Here is a 17,699-nt window from a genome sequence, read left to right as displayed (position 1 = left end):
TAATATTAAATTAATAATAATGACTATTATTATTGATTATTTGGGTTTTTCGTAAATAAATATTATTCTTGGAGTATTATTTTTCTTTTATTTCGCAACTTACTGGTATTAATTACCCACTTTGCAAAACGCAAAAACCTACCAACCCACAAAAAGTCAGCGATTTTTACCTTTTTTATTTGTAAAATATCAGAACTTATATAGAATACCAAAAAACATACCTTAAATTAAAATAAAGTTTCAAAGTAGTTTTGAATATCCTATAGATTTTTTAAACTCATAAAATCTTTAGAGTTGATTATCTCAGTTTGTCACGATTGAGGGTTGGGAGCTTTCTGCATAACGCCGTCCAATTATGGTTCTTTGTATGTTTAGTTTATCAATTTCTATTTATGTTATTTTTAGTAGTTCATTTTATTTGATGGGGCCTAATTTCCAATTGTTCTGTGTGTCTATATATACAAGCGTTTTCTTTCATGTGATTTTTGATAATTTTTATGTTGGTATATTCTTTTTTGAAAATAATGTTTGGTCTAGCCCACGTATATTTTTTTTAAATCCTGGCATGGGATATTATAAATAATGTTAATATGTATGTACTAATAATGTTAATATGTATGTTAATATGTATGTAATAAAGTAAATATGTATGTACTTATAGCTTCCTTGTTGAAAAAAGCTAATTGTGTTTTAAATACCTAAAACAATGGTTAATTGCAAATGGTTAATAATCTATTTACAAAATTTGACAAATAAATATTTTGCTTTAATAACTCTTCAATTTCGATTATATTTAAATCGTGATTACTCAGAACTACTAATGTTTATTGTTCTGGAAGAATACCATTTATCGTTTAATATTACTAGGATGGTGTGAACCCTACCAGAAGTAGTTGGTTTTGGCTACCAATTTATTTTAATGGTACCATCATCACCGGGAATAACGTGAGTATCTAACTAACTTATTTTATTATTTATTTCAAATTCGATGAAACATTAAAGCTTTGCATGAACAGAATTAAGGTTTCCCAACAATTCTTTCATATTACTGAGTTAAGTGTAGTGTTTCATTACAACCTCCCATAACCCCTGATTTATTAACTGGTTGCCTGATAGACAGAGACAAAATGAGTCAAGCAATAAAATATTACAATATTAAAAAACTGTGAAAAATTCCCTACTTTATAAAATAAATATATTTAAAAAAAATTGTTTTAAAAACGTTACTTTATTGTGTATTTTAGCTACCACTGTCACATCTAATATCGATGTATGAGCTCATTGTCAGTGACGCTGTTACTAGTGGCAGTGTCTTAAAAAATTATTATAAAATACGTTATTAGTTGCAAATGGTTTACCTCTATTTTAATAAATTCTATAATACATTGTTACGCCTCTGGTAATAAGCATACGGAACAAAATATCATCTTACATATAGTAATGTACACCCCCCTTGCAACCTGAACGGTATAACGTTCATGTTAATTTAATAATCTTAGAACCTTACAAGGGTTTCACAAAACACCTACTTTTGTAAATGTTTTTTTTTGAATAAAAATATGTTTAGATGAATAAAAAAAATGAAGTGTGTGGCCAAGAATAGTTTTTATGAGTAAAGTGGTGAACACATTAAATGGGTCTAATGTTTAAAACTCAGAGAGCCAAGGTGCGTGAGGAGTCACAATATTTACCTTTGGAGGCGCAGAGTTGTAGGAATGGGGTATTTAATAGCTCTGATAGCTCAAATGTAAGTTGAATATGTCATTCAAAAAAAAATAAACATACATTTCCAACCTGTTCCGGATCTAAAAAAACAGAAATTTTGGAATTTTTTACCAAATTTTAATTGTGGCTATTGCTTTTGTAACAGCTTGTGTACTGTTGCAAAATTAGTATAAAATGCAAAATAATATTATCAAAAAAAAAAATTAGAAGATCAAAAAATATAAACATGGCTGAAAATGCTTGAGACATATGGAAAGTTATTCTAAATCAATAATTAAATTTAAACTCTTGAAAAAGGCAGAAAAGTCTAAAATAAAATTTAAAAAGTAATAAAACTAACTGAAAGAATAAGTACGAGTATATAAATTCCTGTATTAAAATCATGTAAATGTAAAAAAAATTTGCAAGAAAAGTACGTATACACCGAAATATTGATAATCTTAACCTAAGAATATTAACAAACTTGCTAGAATAAATTGCAAAAGAAACATTAAAAAAAATATATCAGCTTTCTAAGAGTATAATTACGTTGTATGTACTAAATACTTTCTGTTCCAAACATTACAAGGGATGCCACGTTATACTAAGCTTTTAGTTGAATAATAATTTTTATGCTGAAATTATTTAAGAAAATATAAAGAAATATAAGCTTTTATAATATAGGGTAATTCCGAGAGAAGCGTTCTGTCACATTTATGTTGCTATTTAAAATACTCATATTTTCTTATAATTTGGTTACTGTATGAAGTTAATACACATTACATGAGCTAGGAAAAGGCTCAATTTACATTGGATGATATGCTATGATGATATCGCACTACTTGAAAACTATATGTACAAATAAATCATATCAAAACTAAATGTTGTAGTTTCTCTGGAAAAACCAATCTAAATACACAGTATATTAATAAAATCCCTATTTTCCACAATATTTAATATTTATGATTTATAGGATCATTCTGAATATTTTGAAACAAGTGGGTGTCACACTAAAAAAGAAAGATGTTATTCTAAATGGTCGCCCATGGAAGAAGGAGTGACCTTAGCATGGAACGACTTAACAGTACAAGCTAAACATAAGTACAATGGAAGGAGAGGTTATAAAAGGATAATAAATAGTGGTAATAAATATTGTAAAAAGTTATTGTTTGGTGTGGGTTATATGCGGATTTTTTTAGTTACTGGAGCTTTAAAGGCTGGAAGCTTGGCAGCGTTAATGGGAGCAAGGTAAGATATAACATACATGAGAACTATAATAAAAAAAAAACTATAAAAATGCATTATTCTTTTTGTGTTTTTTAGTGGTGCAGGAAAAAGTACGCTAATGTCAGCTCTTGCCTACAGACAAACAGGTAAGAGCAAAGTTCTATTCATTTATATTTTAATTCGTTAAAAATTATTAGCTTATGATAAAGGGTGTTTTTAAGGTAGTTAGCCCTTAAAACATTAAATATGTCTCACTAATATCCCACAAAAGTTTTATAGTTCCCATAAATGCATTCACTTTTAGATTCTTGGTTGTATTTGAAATAAAGATTTAAAAAACATGAGTTAAGGGGGTTTTCTAATTGAAAGTATAAGTTAAAAATCAAAGGAAATATAGAAAATTTTTATTTTAAATTTTAAATATTTTTTTTAGTTTAATTCGAAATATTGCTAAAAAAATACAAGAAAGAGTTCTTATGAAATTAATATAAGTATGAAATAAAAGTTTTGAACAATTTATATAAATTAAAGATGATTATACCAAAAAAATTATGTTAAATAATTTGGCCAAAAAAAAATCTATGTACCAAAATATATTGGTAATAAAAAACATATATACTAAATATATACCTACTTGACATATTTTATTTACTTATTTATTTAATTTTATTTATCAATAGCCAGCGCCAATTACAAAATACATACATTTAACATGTTAAAAATAAATACATCATAACAATGCAATTTTAATTGAATTACCTAAATATTAATTTACTAGCGCAACAAAACAAACTTATCAAAAAAATGACAATATCAATAGATGCTGTCATGTACAGGGTGTCCCATTTTGGGTACTTCTGCGGCATATCTCCGTTATTTTTAACGTTAGCGTAATGCGGTTTTCGCGACAGTGTGCTACTTTTTTGTGAAAATAGCGATGCCGTTAACAAAAATTCCAAAGCCCTCTTAGTTTTTAAGATATAGGCCATTTTTGAAAATTCGACATTTTGGGACTCCCCTTGTATTTCGGTTATTCTTTAACTTATCGAATATGTAAAAAAACAATTATGTAGATTTTTTTCCGTAGAATGCAGTGGCGTAAATTTTTTTTTTTTTAATATTTACTGTTTTTGAGTTATAAGTCAAACTTATGTTTTTTTTAATGGAACACCCTATATATATATATGCACTAATAAATTTGTCTTCTTTTACCTTTTCAAAAATATATAATGGTATGCACTTTTTTTTAAGAAACATACAAATAAATGACAATTTTCTAAAATTAAGGACATACATTTATTAGTAGGACATGAATAACAATAACAAAAATAAGACTTATACAAATCACTAACAAAGAATTGGATTCATTGCAAATACATTGGATGCAATCAAAATATACCTATTGAGACAAAAGCATATTATTCAAAAAAATACACTACAACAGTATAGCTCCAATTTTTATAATATAAGCTTGTTTTGTAGCGTAAAGCAACAAAACATACAAAACAAAAAACTCAACTGTATTTCACAAGAAGAAAAAAAAAATTAAAGGTAATGTTCAAAATGATGACCATTCTCTTGAATGCAAAATTGACACATTTTTGTGATTCTTTCAATGGTATTAAATAGAAACATTGGTCTCCTTCGCGGATTTTAAAAGGCTAAATTAATTGCCTTTCAAAGTTCGGCAATTCCATCATAACATGTTTTATACACTTCATTCAGTCTGATGGTTCTAGAGATATATTTATTAAGCCGGTGAATTGGATAATATCAAAGTCAAAGTCAAAGATACCTTTATTATCATAACATAGTTGTTGACAAAGACATTTGATAAAACAAAAATTTAAATGTAGATATAAAATATAAATTATAATACTTATAATAGGAACCAAGAAATACAAAAAACTTGAGAAAATATGATATGAAAATATATATTAAATAAAATATATATGAAAACTTATATTCCCTCTTATACCTAAGTTTTAATAAAACATTCAAATTAAGTTTTTCAAGTAACTCCAAAGTTGACACCCACATGTAAAATTTTATAAAGGGTTAAGAGTTATCTTTTTAATTAATTGATTTAAGGCTGTTTATACGAATCCCATAAAATGGGCGCCTGATACAAGATTCCTATTCTTAGGTGAGAATGCACAAGGACTTAGTAGAAAATTTGTAAGGACTTTATATTCATAAATTCCTGGGTGCCTCGTCTACTAAATCCAAACATCGGAACGGCCCTAGCAACAACGTTATCCAAATGATTATTAAACTGGGGGTTTTTATCCAATGTAACACCGAGATCTCTAATAACAGAGACCTTTTAAAGACTGTTTTGGTTAATTATGTAATAAAATTTTATAGTATAGTCCGGAAAAAGCTCATCTGCAAAAAGCAGGTGATCTGAAACTAAGAAAAGTTCCTTAGACAGAAACTTCCCAAAGACAAATTTTCCTACACCGAAAACCATCAAATTAAACAATAAGCCATCGGTTGGACAACAAAGTTTCATCAATTCCATAAAGCTTAAGACATTTTCGCTAACTATTTGCTTACACATTTACCGATTTCATTTTTTTTGGTACCGTTGAATAGAGAATTTTACGCTCCTTACTATGATGTATCACGCGATGGGGGTTCCCATTTGACATATTAAAGTTAGGTTAGCTGGAGGTGAGGAGGTGATTGACAGAACTTCAGTAAATGCATAATTAAACGTCCCCCTGTACATCTAATTTGACGTGTTTTTGTTTTTTTTTTTTTTTTTTTTTAAGAAAGTTATTAAGGGTGGATCGTTTTGAAATGAAAGCACTGTATAATAGGGTAAGAGTATATATGACTATTGGAAATAAATATGTCAGAAGTAGGAACATCAAGATATGTACATACACGCTTGAGAAATAACCATATTTACAATTTTCTCACCTGAAAAACTTATCCTGTCTATAATAAAGGGTTTTGGCGAAGGAACAGGTTCTTCACTTAATATTGACAAAAGAAAGTGCAATGAACAGATTGATTATGACATTCCTAATTAAACCCAGTGCACAAACGTCGAAGTTAGAAAATTTCCATATATTCCTCATCTAATTAGCTCAGCTTATATTTTTATGACGTTCCCTTTTTTGAATAATACATTACTTTATTTCATTCGAGATATTAAAAACCTTCTGGCAGAGGACTTTTTTAAAGGATATAAATATATCAAAAAGCTGTGGTGCGACGTTAAATAAGTATTTTGTTGCAATAAGTTATAAAAACTATATATGTGGGACATCACTTGGGCACAAGCTACATCTAATAGTTGTGCAATACTGGCTGATACTGAAGTGCATATGGAACCTATCTGCCAAATACTAGCGGTCAAGTTGAAATCGCCAACAATATGAAGAGCAGAGTAAGGCATTTGAAAAGCCAGGAAATCCATCATTTTAGAAAAAGTTATTTAAATTGGAACAGAGGAATTAGAGGGATATACACTGCTACTAATATAAAATTCTTATCGGCTTATGGAAACAAAGAACTGTTATCAAAAAGCTATTATAAGAAACTTCATAATTCGCTGCACGATGTTATCCAAACTCCTCCTCCTCTCTTAAAAATGCTGGTATTAAGTGAATCATCATTACGATAAATATTGTTATGTGAAAAACCAAACAAACCATTATATATACCACAGGTATGTGTAAAAAATAATGCCACAATAACATGCAGATGTGTTAGTTATTTTAATTGTGGTTTATTTGAAATTAATAAAAAATATAAGTATAACATACTTTTAAATTATTAAATTCATAATTTTAGTAGATTACGTTAAAAGTATTCTAAAAAGCCATACTAAAAGTCAAATTTAATAACTTTAGGTTATTCCTAAGATATCCTTGGAAATTCTTAGCAATCATCAGGTGATTCTTATTTCTAAGATGTTCCAAATGTCGTACAGGTATATTCCGGGTACATGTCGATAAATAAGTTTGGTTAGTCCAAAAGTTTATAATAATGGGGATACAGGTTGCTAAGAAATTAAAACTACAGTATTTAAATTATGGAAAGAATAATAAAAAAAAAGAAAACCGGTTAAACAATATGAATTTTAGGATATTATATTCGAACTTATATTTTGATATAGTTTTTTAGTTCGAAGCTTTCCCATTTTTTTTGAGACACGAATTTATAACAAACATTTTAGGATAAATATTTTTTTATTTTTAAATATTTTTTAATGATGAGGAAAAGGTTCAAAATAAGAGTTTTAAAAGTTTTACAGAAAATTAAAACTAAATGCATATATGAAATAAATATCCAAAAATAATAAAAAATAGGATTTCTAAATCACAATAATTTTTTTTTGATATAAAAAAATTGAGATTAATGATAGTTTCATTAGATTTAAAATCTTCTAACAAGGGTGTTAATATGATTTTACAAATTATAGAAAAACTTAAAATCTGATAAAATATATTGATATGTAATATATTTCTTAACAAAATAAAAAAAAAACAAACATTTCAGTTTACTTTTAACTGCCTTTTTAATTTTTATATTATCTTAATAATGTTTTGAGAACTCTCCTCCTAAAATGTTTACTCTAATAACTGGAATATACTGCAGAAAGTGCTATGATATTCCAAGGGTCTTCTTTTTTTTACTATAACTCCTAGACCATTTTAAATATATTTTAAAAGACCTATTGTATAATATTGTGTAATTTATATTCCACTTTTTTACTATTGATTCAAAGTGAAAAAATGCCCTAAAAGTAAAAAATAGACCTTTTGTTTCAAAAAAGCGAAATATTTTTATCTTAAACATAATAAATGCTACGCTACTGTTTTTTCTTCGAGCAATCCATAAAATGTAAAATATACCTTGCGATTTTTTGCCGTCATATTTTTAGGAGATATGCAAGTGGAAGGCGACATATTGATAAATGGCAGGCCTATTGGAAGTTATATGAAATATATGAGCGGTTACATGCCCCAGGAGGACCTATTCGTCGGATCTCTTACTGTTTTGGAACATATGAGCATCATGGTAAAGTAAAGTAAATATATTATGAAAACCTTAAAAATATTGGTTGCCTTTGATTTAATGAAACAAACATGTTTTTTTTGCAAATTTTCAGGCTAATTTGAAGCTGGATAGAACTATTTCTAGGGAAGAGAAAAATTTGAAAATTAAGCTCATTTTAAATCAGCTGGGGTTAACCAAATGTATCGATACTAGGATAGGAGCTGTTGGTCAGAGAAAAGGTTTATCTGGGGGAGAAAAAAAACGATTGGCATTTGCCACTGAGGTAACTAATTTATTTGATGTTTAGAAATAAGGACTGCTTCGGGCAATTATATTTGTAAATAAGTTTTGCTTAATTTTGTCTCTTATAGGCTTTAAGATGAGAAAATGTTATACATCTTAGGTGAAATATATAGGGGTTTCTAAATCCAAACTATGTTAATCTGTCCTTAGTTTGATTGTAACTTATAGAGGGCCATTTAAAAAACTATATATAATTAAGAAAGGCAAATTGCTGCTCAGAATTTCAAAATAATAAATTGAAATTGTTACAAAGATTTTTTAAAACTCAAAAATATCATTTTTATTTACATGCTGTTCCTTGGTCCGTTTATCTTTTAATTGAGAATTCGCATTCCTCATCAATCTAATTAATAACGTTTAAATGTGACGTATAGTCTTTATTATAAACTCACATTATTCTTACATACTTTTACTAAAATATTGGTGCTGCCCAAGTATAAAACGTACAGTCCGTTACATTCGTAAATTGATTTCTTATCGAATTTGATTTCCTCATCCTATTTCTCCTTTTCTGGTCGAAAATCTGCTTGGCATCATTTAACTATGAGAGGTGGGAGTTCAAGCATACGCTGATGACCTGGTAATTCTAGTCAAGGGAATCAAGGGAACTACCACCGAATATGCAGCAAATCCTAGTATGTATAAACAGGTCGTAAGACCTATATTATAGTGCAGTTCATAGCGAATCTCACAAGGAATTTAGAAGATTTCATTACAGGAGTAAATAGGATGAATTAAAAAACTCTTATAGATGTATACCGAGTTACTGGAAGCAGGCAAAACACACTTAAGATTGAACTTTTTAATTCTAAATAATAGACTAGTTAGTCGCGGTGGAGTGCTACCAAATGATCACTCACTTTAAACCTAACCTCAAAAATGAAAAATTATACTCTGGCTATACACACAGTCGTAAGACCTATAATATAGTAGAGTTCATACCGAATCTCATAAGCAGTCTAGAGTATTATGAGTGTGTACTCTGTGCTATATTCCAAATGAAGACATCATATTCCTCAAATTAGCTTAGGTGTATGAAGATATATATAAAATATAATTAGATTTTTACTAATTACTTTGAACCTAATATTGTATGTGAATGTCTAGTACTATAGAGAACCAGGCATACTTTGGATTGCCTTATCGCTTTAACTATTTGGGAGAGCGACCCTGATAAAGGAAGGAAGATTAATGGATGTGAGTCACAATACCAGACCAGTGAGCCACCAACTACCAGTGGAGTGCTACCAAAGGCCACTCACTTTAAACCTAACCTACGTATATGAATAAATGCATAAAATGTGATTAGCTTTTATGTAGCATCTAAAAGTTTTGTTTAAATTATACCACGTTGCTAATCATAGATTTGCTATAAATCCTTTAATTCTTTTATATATTTATCGGACAAGGACTATAAAGAAATCCAAAATAATTTTAAACGATTTCTTATTAATAATTTTTAAAGCTTCATTTAATAGCTTTATAAAAGCATGGTAGTTCTTCATTTTCCTAATAGAGAATTCGTGTTCCTAGTCAATTTAATTACAAATGTGAGCTATAATCTTCATTAAACTCACATAATTCTTCTATAGTCTTACTAGAATATCGGTCTTTCCCAATCAAAAAACAGTATGTTAAGGGAACATACCACCAATATTAAAATGCTTAGAGCATTGACGAAATTATTGACATGACATATTAAATTAATATGACCTTGTTGCTACATCTATAGATGTTAAATACCTTATTAACAAAAATTAAATAAATGTAGTCTAGAAGTTTGGAATTTTTTGATTAATTTAATATTTAATGGAACTTTCAATAAAATGTTATTAAAATATTGAAATTGTTAGCATAGATCAATTTTTGCATAATTCTACGTATTTTTGAATATTTAACACATTTTACATAAAAACGTACATACATTGAATGTATAATAATTTATATATAAGACAAATGGTTTTTAAAATATTTTAAATTTTATGTAAGAATTACGTCATTAAAAATGTTATTATATTCATTTTCATTAAAAGTCCAGGCATTCGTTAATGACCTGGTTCTCCTAGTCAAGGAACTACAGGTTGTTAAAGACCTGTGATATAGTGTAGTTTGTACCGAACTTTCCAAGAAGGCTAAAAGATACCATTAGGGGAGTAAACAAAAAGCATCAAAAACTCTTAAGGGCGTGTATTCTGGTCACTCCTATTGAAGATATCACACGGATAAAAAAGACTGGTATATAATAAATTATAACACATATTGTACATGACTACCCAGCTTTGCAAATACTCTGACATACATAGGATTGCTTCATTGGTTGTACTCTTCAAGAGAAGTGTGCCTGATAGAGAACCTTTAAATATGTATGAGTCCCGATAGTCAGTGAGTCTCAATGGAGTGCTATTAAACGACCACTCACTTCAAACCTAACCTGGTTGTAGAAAATCATACATAAATATGATTACATTTTTACCAATAACATTTAACCTAATATTGCATGTGACTATCTAGCTTTGGAGAGAACCAGGCAAGACATACTTAGGATTGCCTCACTGCTTGATCTATTCAAGAGGTCGATCCTGATGAGGAACTCTAAATGGATGTGAGTCACAACAGCAGAGCAGTGAGTGAGTCGCTACGAGTGAAGGGCTACTAAACAACCACTTACTTTAAGCCTAACCTAGGTATAGAAAGTTATATATAAAATATGATTAGATTTTAATGTAGACTCTAAAAATTTTATTTAAATTAGAAAGTGTTTTTAGAAAAATGTATATTACAATGACCATGCCCCATTGCCAATTACAGACTACCTATAAATCCTATAATCCATTTACAAATTTTTATGAAAGGAATAAGGATAACTATAAATATATATAAAATAATTTGAAATCAGTTCTTGATGTTTTTCACATTAAAAATTATTTATACACGTTTTTGCTACCTCGTCTTTTTTACTAAATATAAAATGCTGGGATATTTCATATTTAGGGATCTTGAGGCAGCCAGAGAAAAATGTTTATCCAACTTTTTTCTTCTGTTTTCAAAATATGTCGTTGACTTAGTGGAGATACGTCAAAGGATTGTCCAGTCCTCATCCTCGCATTTTTTTAAAAAGTCGATTCAGAATAAATTCACATCTTATTAATTAATTTTAAAATCTAATTAAGTAGCTTTATGAAAGCATAGTTTTTTACGTTTTTCATAAAGGATTCATATGCCTAATCAATCTGATTAATAATGTTTAAATGTGAGCTATATTCTTCATTAAACTCATAGTATTCATTCCTATCCTTACTAGAATATTACCTATCCCCAGCCCAAAAAAACACAGATATCTGCATTTCGTTATTAATGTTGGAATCTTCCGAGCGTTGAGGAAATATTTCTGGTTTTTTTTTTTTAGAAATATATGTGGAATGTTATTCTTGAAGGAAGTCAATACATTGTCTTTAGGAGCACTTTTTTGCTGGATACTTGCTGGTATCTAAAACCCAAATTATATAATCTTGTTGCCACTTTTATTGTTTTAAATCCCCTCTCATTTTAAAAAATAAATAAATATGGTCTAGAATTTTGGGAGTTTTTAATAAATTTATTCTTAGTAAAAATTTATTGCAATTGTTGACATAGATAATTTTTTGCACGATCATTTATATTTCAAAATATTCAGCAATTTCTACATGAGAATGCAAATATATTGAATCTATAATATCCCTTACTTGGCATATTTGAAATTTTTGGTAAAGAGTTACGTTTACAGATTATTAAAAAAATCTTATTATATAGATGATCCTGTTTTGGTCAATATGCTAATGATCTGGTAATCCTAGTCAATGGAGACCATAAGAATAGAATCTCTTTGGTCATCGAAGAGAGGCGCAAATGGTGCAAAAAGAAAGCAATGTATTAACTCACAAAAGGTTATAACTGTGATATTAAGGAGCAGCTAGAAGGGTTCGGATCGTAAATACTCGAAGGTGAAACTAGAACGTTTGCGAGGAAAGTAAAGATTACTCTACATAAAAACGCTGCACTAGAATTTATATTTTTAAGAAACCACAAACATGGTACAGGCAAATTATCCTTGGAACCGCCTTACCTCTTGTTGTATTGTTAAAAATACTTGCCCCAATTAACCGATAGAACTTCGTAAGAGGAAAAACCTGATTGAAAATTTTTAAATAGATCTAAATCATAATAGTACACCATAAAGACGCAGTCGAATGCTACGAATCGACTAATCAGTTTAAACCTAACCTAAGTGAAAGACGTTATACATAACATTTTATAGTTTGCCTATAAATACTATAATCCATTCATAGACTTCTCATTTCTAATATTACATTATAAAATTTAATTTAATCGAGTTATAAGAGCATGCCATAAATGCAGCTAAAATAAGGATTTTAATTTACGTCATGTTCTTTATCCATCAACATTTATTTGAGAAATCATGACCTCAATCAATATAATAAATGTTGAGTGGACTTCACTTAGAAATTTTAAACTTTTTTCATACCTATAACCTATAACTTCTATAAAAAAACCAAACCAAAAAAAACCCTGGACGTCCCATCGCTAAAAAGCAAGGGCCGTATTAAGTACTTTTTTTCGCTGCAAACAACGTCAATTTGTCTCTTACTTCTCCATCAGTCATAAAGACGGGCGTCTGAAATTTATCACTTGCCACGCGAAGGAAAAAAAAACGGGGCGGGAATACACGGGTTTTATCAGTATTCCGGCTTGAGGGGCCCTTTCAGCATACAAAGATTTTTTTTGTATAATAAAACGTCTCACTTTGAACTGTAGTATGGAAAATGTGTGCCGAAGTATGCAGATTGGCGACAGTAAAAAATGGCCGAAGTTTTGCGTGCGAGCACATGGATTTTTTCAAGAGCAGCGTGGAACGATTTGAATACCAAATATGATTAGATAAATAAATTGAAAATATTTATGTCTGAGTGGGGTATTTAAATTTCAAAAATGAAATATTTTTGCCTCTGTATGGATTATGCGTGAAAATATCTATTCAATGTATAGTAATTTTTTATTGCTCTACTCGTTTCTAACAGTAATTTTCTTACATTCATGCGTTTTCATACTCAATTTCATGATTTGAACCAGAAAGAATTATCCAGCTTTTTTTTTTAAAGTTGCAAAATAGGACATCGGCTTAATGGACTTGGTGTCAAGGTTTGTAGTCCACTGATTTAAACTATTCCTTCTAAAAATTTTTCAACAATAAATTTGCAATCTAAAATTACCAGACTGACTATGACTAATTATTCCTTCAATTTCTGATATCCCTTTAAATATATTAAAAGGAAAAAGAAATACTGTGATTGTTTTCCATTAAGATGGTCTAAGAATTAATCTAGGTTTTTTCCAAAGGTAGTTTATATATCTGATTTCAATCTTCACTGGGATGGATCAATTTATTAAATTTTTGCTTTACCACGCTTTTTCACTAAGACACCTAAAATATTTTATTTTTATCTTCATGGTGTCCTGAATACCTGTATATCAGAGAGTGATTCAGCTTCCTCAATAAATGTTTTCAAAATATATTGATATTATGAGCAGTTTATGCCACTATTTTCGTTTCAGATTTATAAAGAGATTTGCCATTACAGGATTTATTGGACTAACTTCATTTCTCTACACAAGTGTCTTTATTATGATGTAAAAAAAATTTTCTTATCTCTTTTCATGACAGATTCAATACTGGTATATCCAGTATTTAGATGTTGCCAAAGATTCAGATTATTTCTTTGGTAGTCCTAAAAGTGTCTCGATAGTTAACTTTACCATATCATCATATAGAAATATTTTGTGTTCACAGGACTTATTAATTAATTTAACTTATTTCTTTTTGTTTTCAGTATACATGGTGTTATTTTAACATTGCGATAAAATGCAGGAGCGTTTTTCTTAGATGAAATCAAGGAAAAAAGTTCCTATAAACATATGTCCTAAATGTCTTAGATTTTACACTACAGGGTGGTAAAGTTAAAAAATACTATTTTCGATAAATCTAATACCCCTGTGAATATTTTTCTAAAGGTTGGTATCCAGTTTCTAAGTATCCATAGCATTATTTTATATTTGTCACTGGCGTTCGTGTGGGCTTTGAATTAAATAGTTTTTTAAATAAAAGGGGGTACGTAAAATATTTCTGAATTCTTTATTTCTTTGAAAGCATATCTGCTCTCTAGGTTAATTATTCACCCGATGTATAACGCCTAAATCTGATTAATCAAGTATTACTTTTAAAACTCTATTTTTAGCATTTTTTTTAAGTTTCCTCGGTATCCATGCCATAAATGCATGTATTCATGTACCAAATTTATTAATCAAAATAAGATTTTTTCTCCTCGCTTTACCACCCTGTAGTGTAAAATCTAAAACGGTTAAGGCATGTATGCATAGGCATTTTTTTGCTTGATTTTATCTAAGCAAAACGCTCTTAACTTTTGTAGCAATATTAAAAATAAACCTTGTATTTAACTAATCGAATTATTAAAGGTGTGAGTGCAACTGATACAAATGATCAACCTAAAGGCTCAAGTCTGACTGCTGGTTAATACATATACTGAATGTTCTAGATTTAGATCGTCCAACGTTTATGTCAGTCTTTTTTCTCAAAATCTCTATCAATGAGATTTGCTATTGCTAGAGTCAATGAAAGACAGGTAACTAATTGGTCTCAAGAATCTACAACTGAGGGAATATCAACAAATTCTTCCATGTAGAATTTGTTGATATTCCCTGTTTTCCTTTTTCCCCTTAATTCTTCCATGTAGAATTTGTTGATATTCCCTGGAAAATTTAACTATATTGGATATATAGGTTCCAAAGGAAAAGATACTACCAAAACCATATGCACAGTATTGACTATTTTTGTGGTATTCATTTTTGTGTATTGTATCAGTAGAGTTTAAGACATAAGTGTCTGTATTCCTATGTGAGTTCGTAAACCTATAGCAAAGTATTGGGCTGTAGCTTGGATACAACTTTGCATTATATATTTCTTCATATTAGTAATATATGTCCTGAGCCTATTGGATTTTTAAGGTATTCGTGCAACTGATTCCAATTTTTCTTTTTTCGCAGTCAATCATGCAAATTGCTATAACTATTCGGCTGATTGCTGGTTTATACGTGACTTCGACTTTTTGCAACACTTTTCGTTATGTTTTATTCACCTATTAGATATACATTATAGTCTTATAGGTAGATGTTAGACAATAGACAATAATTATTAAATAGAGAAAAATGACATTAAAAGTCTTACGTATAAATTACTAACTGACATTTTAGAATGAAAGTACAAAACTATACCAATTAGAATAAACTACTAGATATATAATTTTAATAAAATCATTATTTATGCTTCAAAAACTTTTATTTATTAGGTAGATTTTAACTTTTTTTTAAAACATAATAGTGGGAGTACTCTTATTATAAAAGGTAGCTTGTTTAAAAATCTGGTGCATAGTGGAGAGTTGTACTCCATGACATTCTCCGTCGAAGAAACCTAATTCTAAGGTCATTTCAAATTCTTGTTTCAGGCTCATGAATCTGAAAGGAAGTTTCATATATCTGCGCATTATTATGGACATACAGAAGGCACGCAAGAATGTACTGAGAAGGCTCTGACCAGATTTTGAGCTGATATTTAAGACAAGGAAGAAGAATCCTATCCGCTTATATCCGCTTATACAGTGCTTTCATTTCAAAACGATCCACCCTTAATAACTTTCTTAAAAAAAAAAAACACGTCAAATTAGATATGTAGGGGGACGTTTAATTATGCATTTACTGAAGTTCTGTCAATCACCTCCTCACCTCCAGCTAACCTGACTTTAATATGTCAAATGGGAACCCCCATCGTGTGATACATCATAGTAAGGAGCGTAAAATTCTCTATTCAACGGTACCAAAAAAATGAAATCGGTAAATGTGTAAGCAAACAGCGAAAATGTCTAGAAATAATGAATATTTTATTTACGCCAAACTTTGGTATGTCAAATGGCTACCCCATGGTGTGATACATTATTTTAAAGAGCATTCATTATGCTATCAACGGTTGTAAAAAAAACTAAAATTGATTGACCAAGAAGCAATTAAAGTGTAAATCGGTAGGGTAGAAAAACAAATTTAATTAGTTTAACAAATTTATTTTATTAAATGTTCAAAAATGCGCGCCGTTATTAGCAAGACAATAAAAAAGCCTATTTTCAAACTCCTTACGAACATTGGCAAGGGTCTGCCCGCTAATTTCTCTGCATTCTTGAAATATTTTATTTTTTAAATTCTCAATACTCTCAGGTGGGGTTGTATAAACTTTGCTTTTTAAGTAGCCCCAAAAAAAAGTCTAGTGGGGTTAGGTCCGGAGACCGCGCAGGCCATTCGATTGCACCACGTCTGCCAATCCACTTTTTTCTAAAATTTTCATCAAGCCACTCTCGAACTACCAAAGTGTAGTGCGCGGGAGCTCCATCCTGCTAAAAATGTATATTATTTTCATTCAATAATATAGCACCAAGTTGATCTACTTGATTTTCCATAGATTAGATGATGGAAGGGTATATTGCATTTTCTAAAAGGTTTAATTAAATTTCGCCAGTCAAATTTTCTTCCAAAAAAAATGGCCCGATTATTCCCATAAATTCCTGCCCAAACATTAATTTTTTGGGGATATTGGGTACGGCCTTCCTGAAAAACATTTTTCAGCGAATTTTCATTATCCCAGTATCTACAGTTATGTCTGTTCACCAAGCCATTAAAAAAAAGGTCGATTTGTCACTGAAGGAAATGTTCTTCAATAAATGGGGATCGTCGTCAATTCGCTGGCACATCACTTTACAAAATTGAATTCTCCTATCAAAATCATCTTCTCCGAGTTCATGAAGAATACGAATTTTATAAGGAAAGAACTTATTTTTTTTTAAACTTTATGTACGGAACCAGTGGAAATATTTGTTAGTTTTGCGGCCTTTGGTATAGACAAAGTTGGATCCATAGCAAATTGTCCTAGTACTTCAACTTGGCATGCTTCATCGACAACTCTATTTTCATATTTTTTCTTATTGCAAATCGATCCCGTCTCTTCAAATTTTTGTATCAATTTTAATACGTATTTATGGCTCATGTTTTTATCTTGATACCTTTCATCAAATGCTCTCGCGGTTCTGCGAGCACACCGATCTTGAGCTCCATAAAGGAAAATTATTTCTATTCTTTCGGCTAGCGTACACACCATTTTATTAAGACACTTTTTTAACTAAAATTGAAAAATTGCACGCGTCAAACTGACAGTTTTAACAATAATAAATCGCCTGCTTTTTAAATGCCTTAAAAATGTAAGGTGTTGCAAAATATAAGGTATTTGCATTTAAAAATTTTAAAATGATGTAGGTATCAGACTAAAAGTATTCATTTAA

The 17,699-nt window shown here is 29.6% G+C and overlaps 1 protein-coding gene across 2 annotated transcripts in view; it reads left to right on the top strand.

Moving 5' to 3' along the window:
- Positions 1-1,467: 1,467 nt before the first annotated feature.
- Positions 1,468-17,699, top strand: part of LOC126742373 (protein scarlet) — a 30,932-nt gene continuing 14,700 nt past the window's right edge. For both annotated transcript variants that reach the window (XM_050449019.1, XM_050449020.1), the window contains exons 1-6: positions 1,468-1,747; positions 2,678-2,846; positions 2,904-2,952; positions 3,028-3,077; positions 7,832-7,968; positions 8,060-8,230. In XM_050449019.1, coding sequence (XP_050304976.1) covers positions 1,634-1,747; positions 2,678-2,846; positions 2,904-2,952; positions 3,028-3,077; positions 7,832-7,968; positions 8,060-8,230 — 690 coding nt within the window. In that variant the 5' untranslated portion in view covers positions 1,468-1,633. The remainder of the gene's footprint in view (positions 1,748-2,677; positions 2,847-2,903; positions 2,953-3,027; positions 3,078-7,831; positions 7,969-8,059; positions 8,231-17,699) is intronic.

This window comes from Anthonomus grandis, chromosome 11 (assembly GCF_022605725.1).
Source record: "Anthonomus grandis grandis chromosome 11, icAntGran1.3, whole genome shotgun sequence".
Taxonomy (NCBI): domain Eukaryota; kingdom Metazoa; phylum Arthropoda; class Insecta; order Coleoptera; family Curculionidae; genus Anthonomus; species Anthonomus grandis.
Note: the sequence above shows the minus strand (reverse complement) of the source record. Positions and strands in the feature narration are given on the sequence as shown.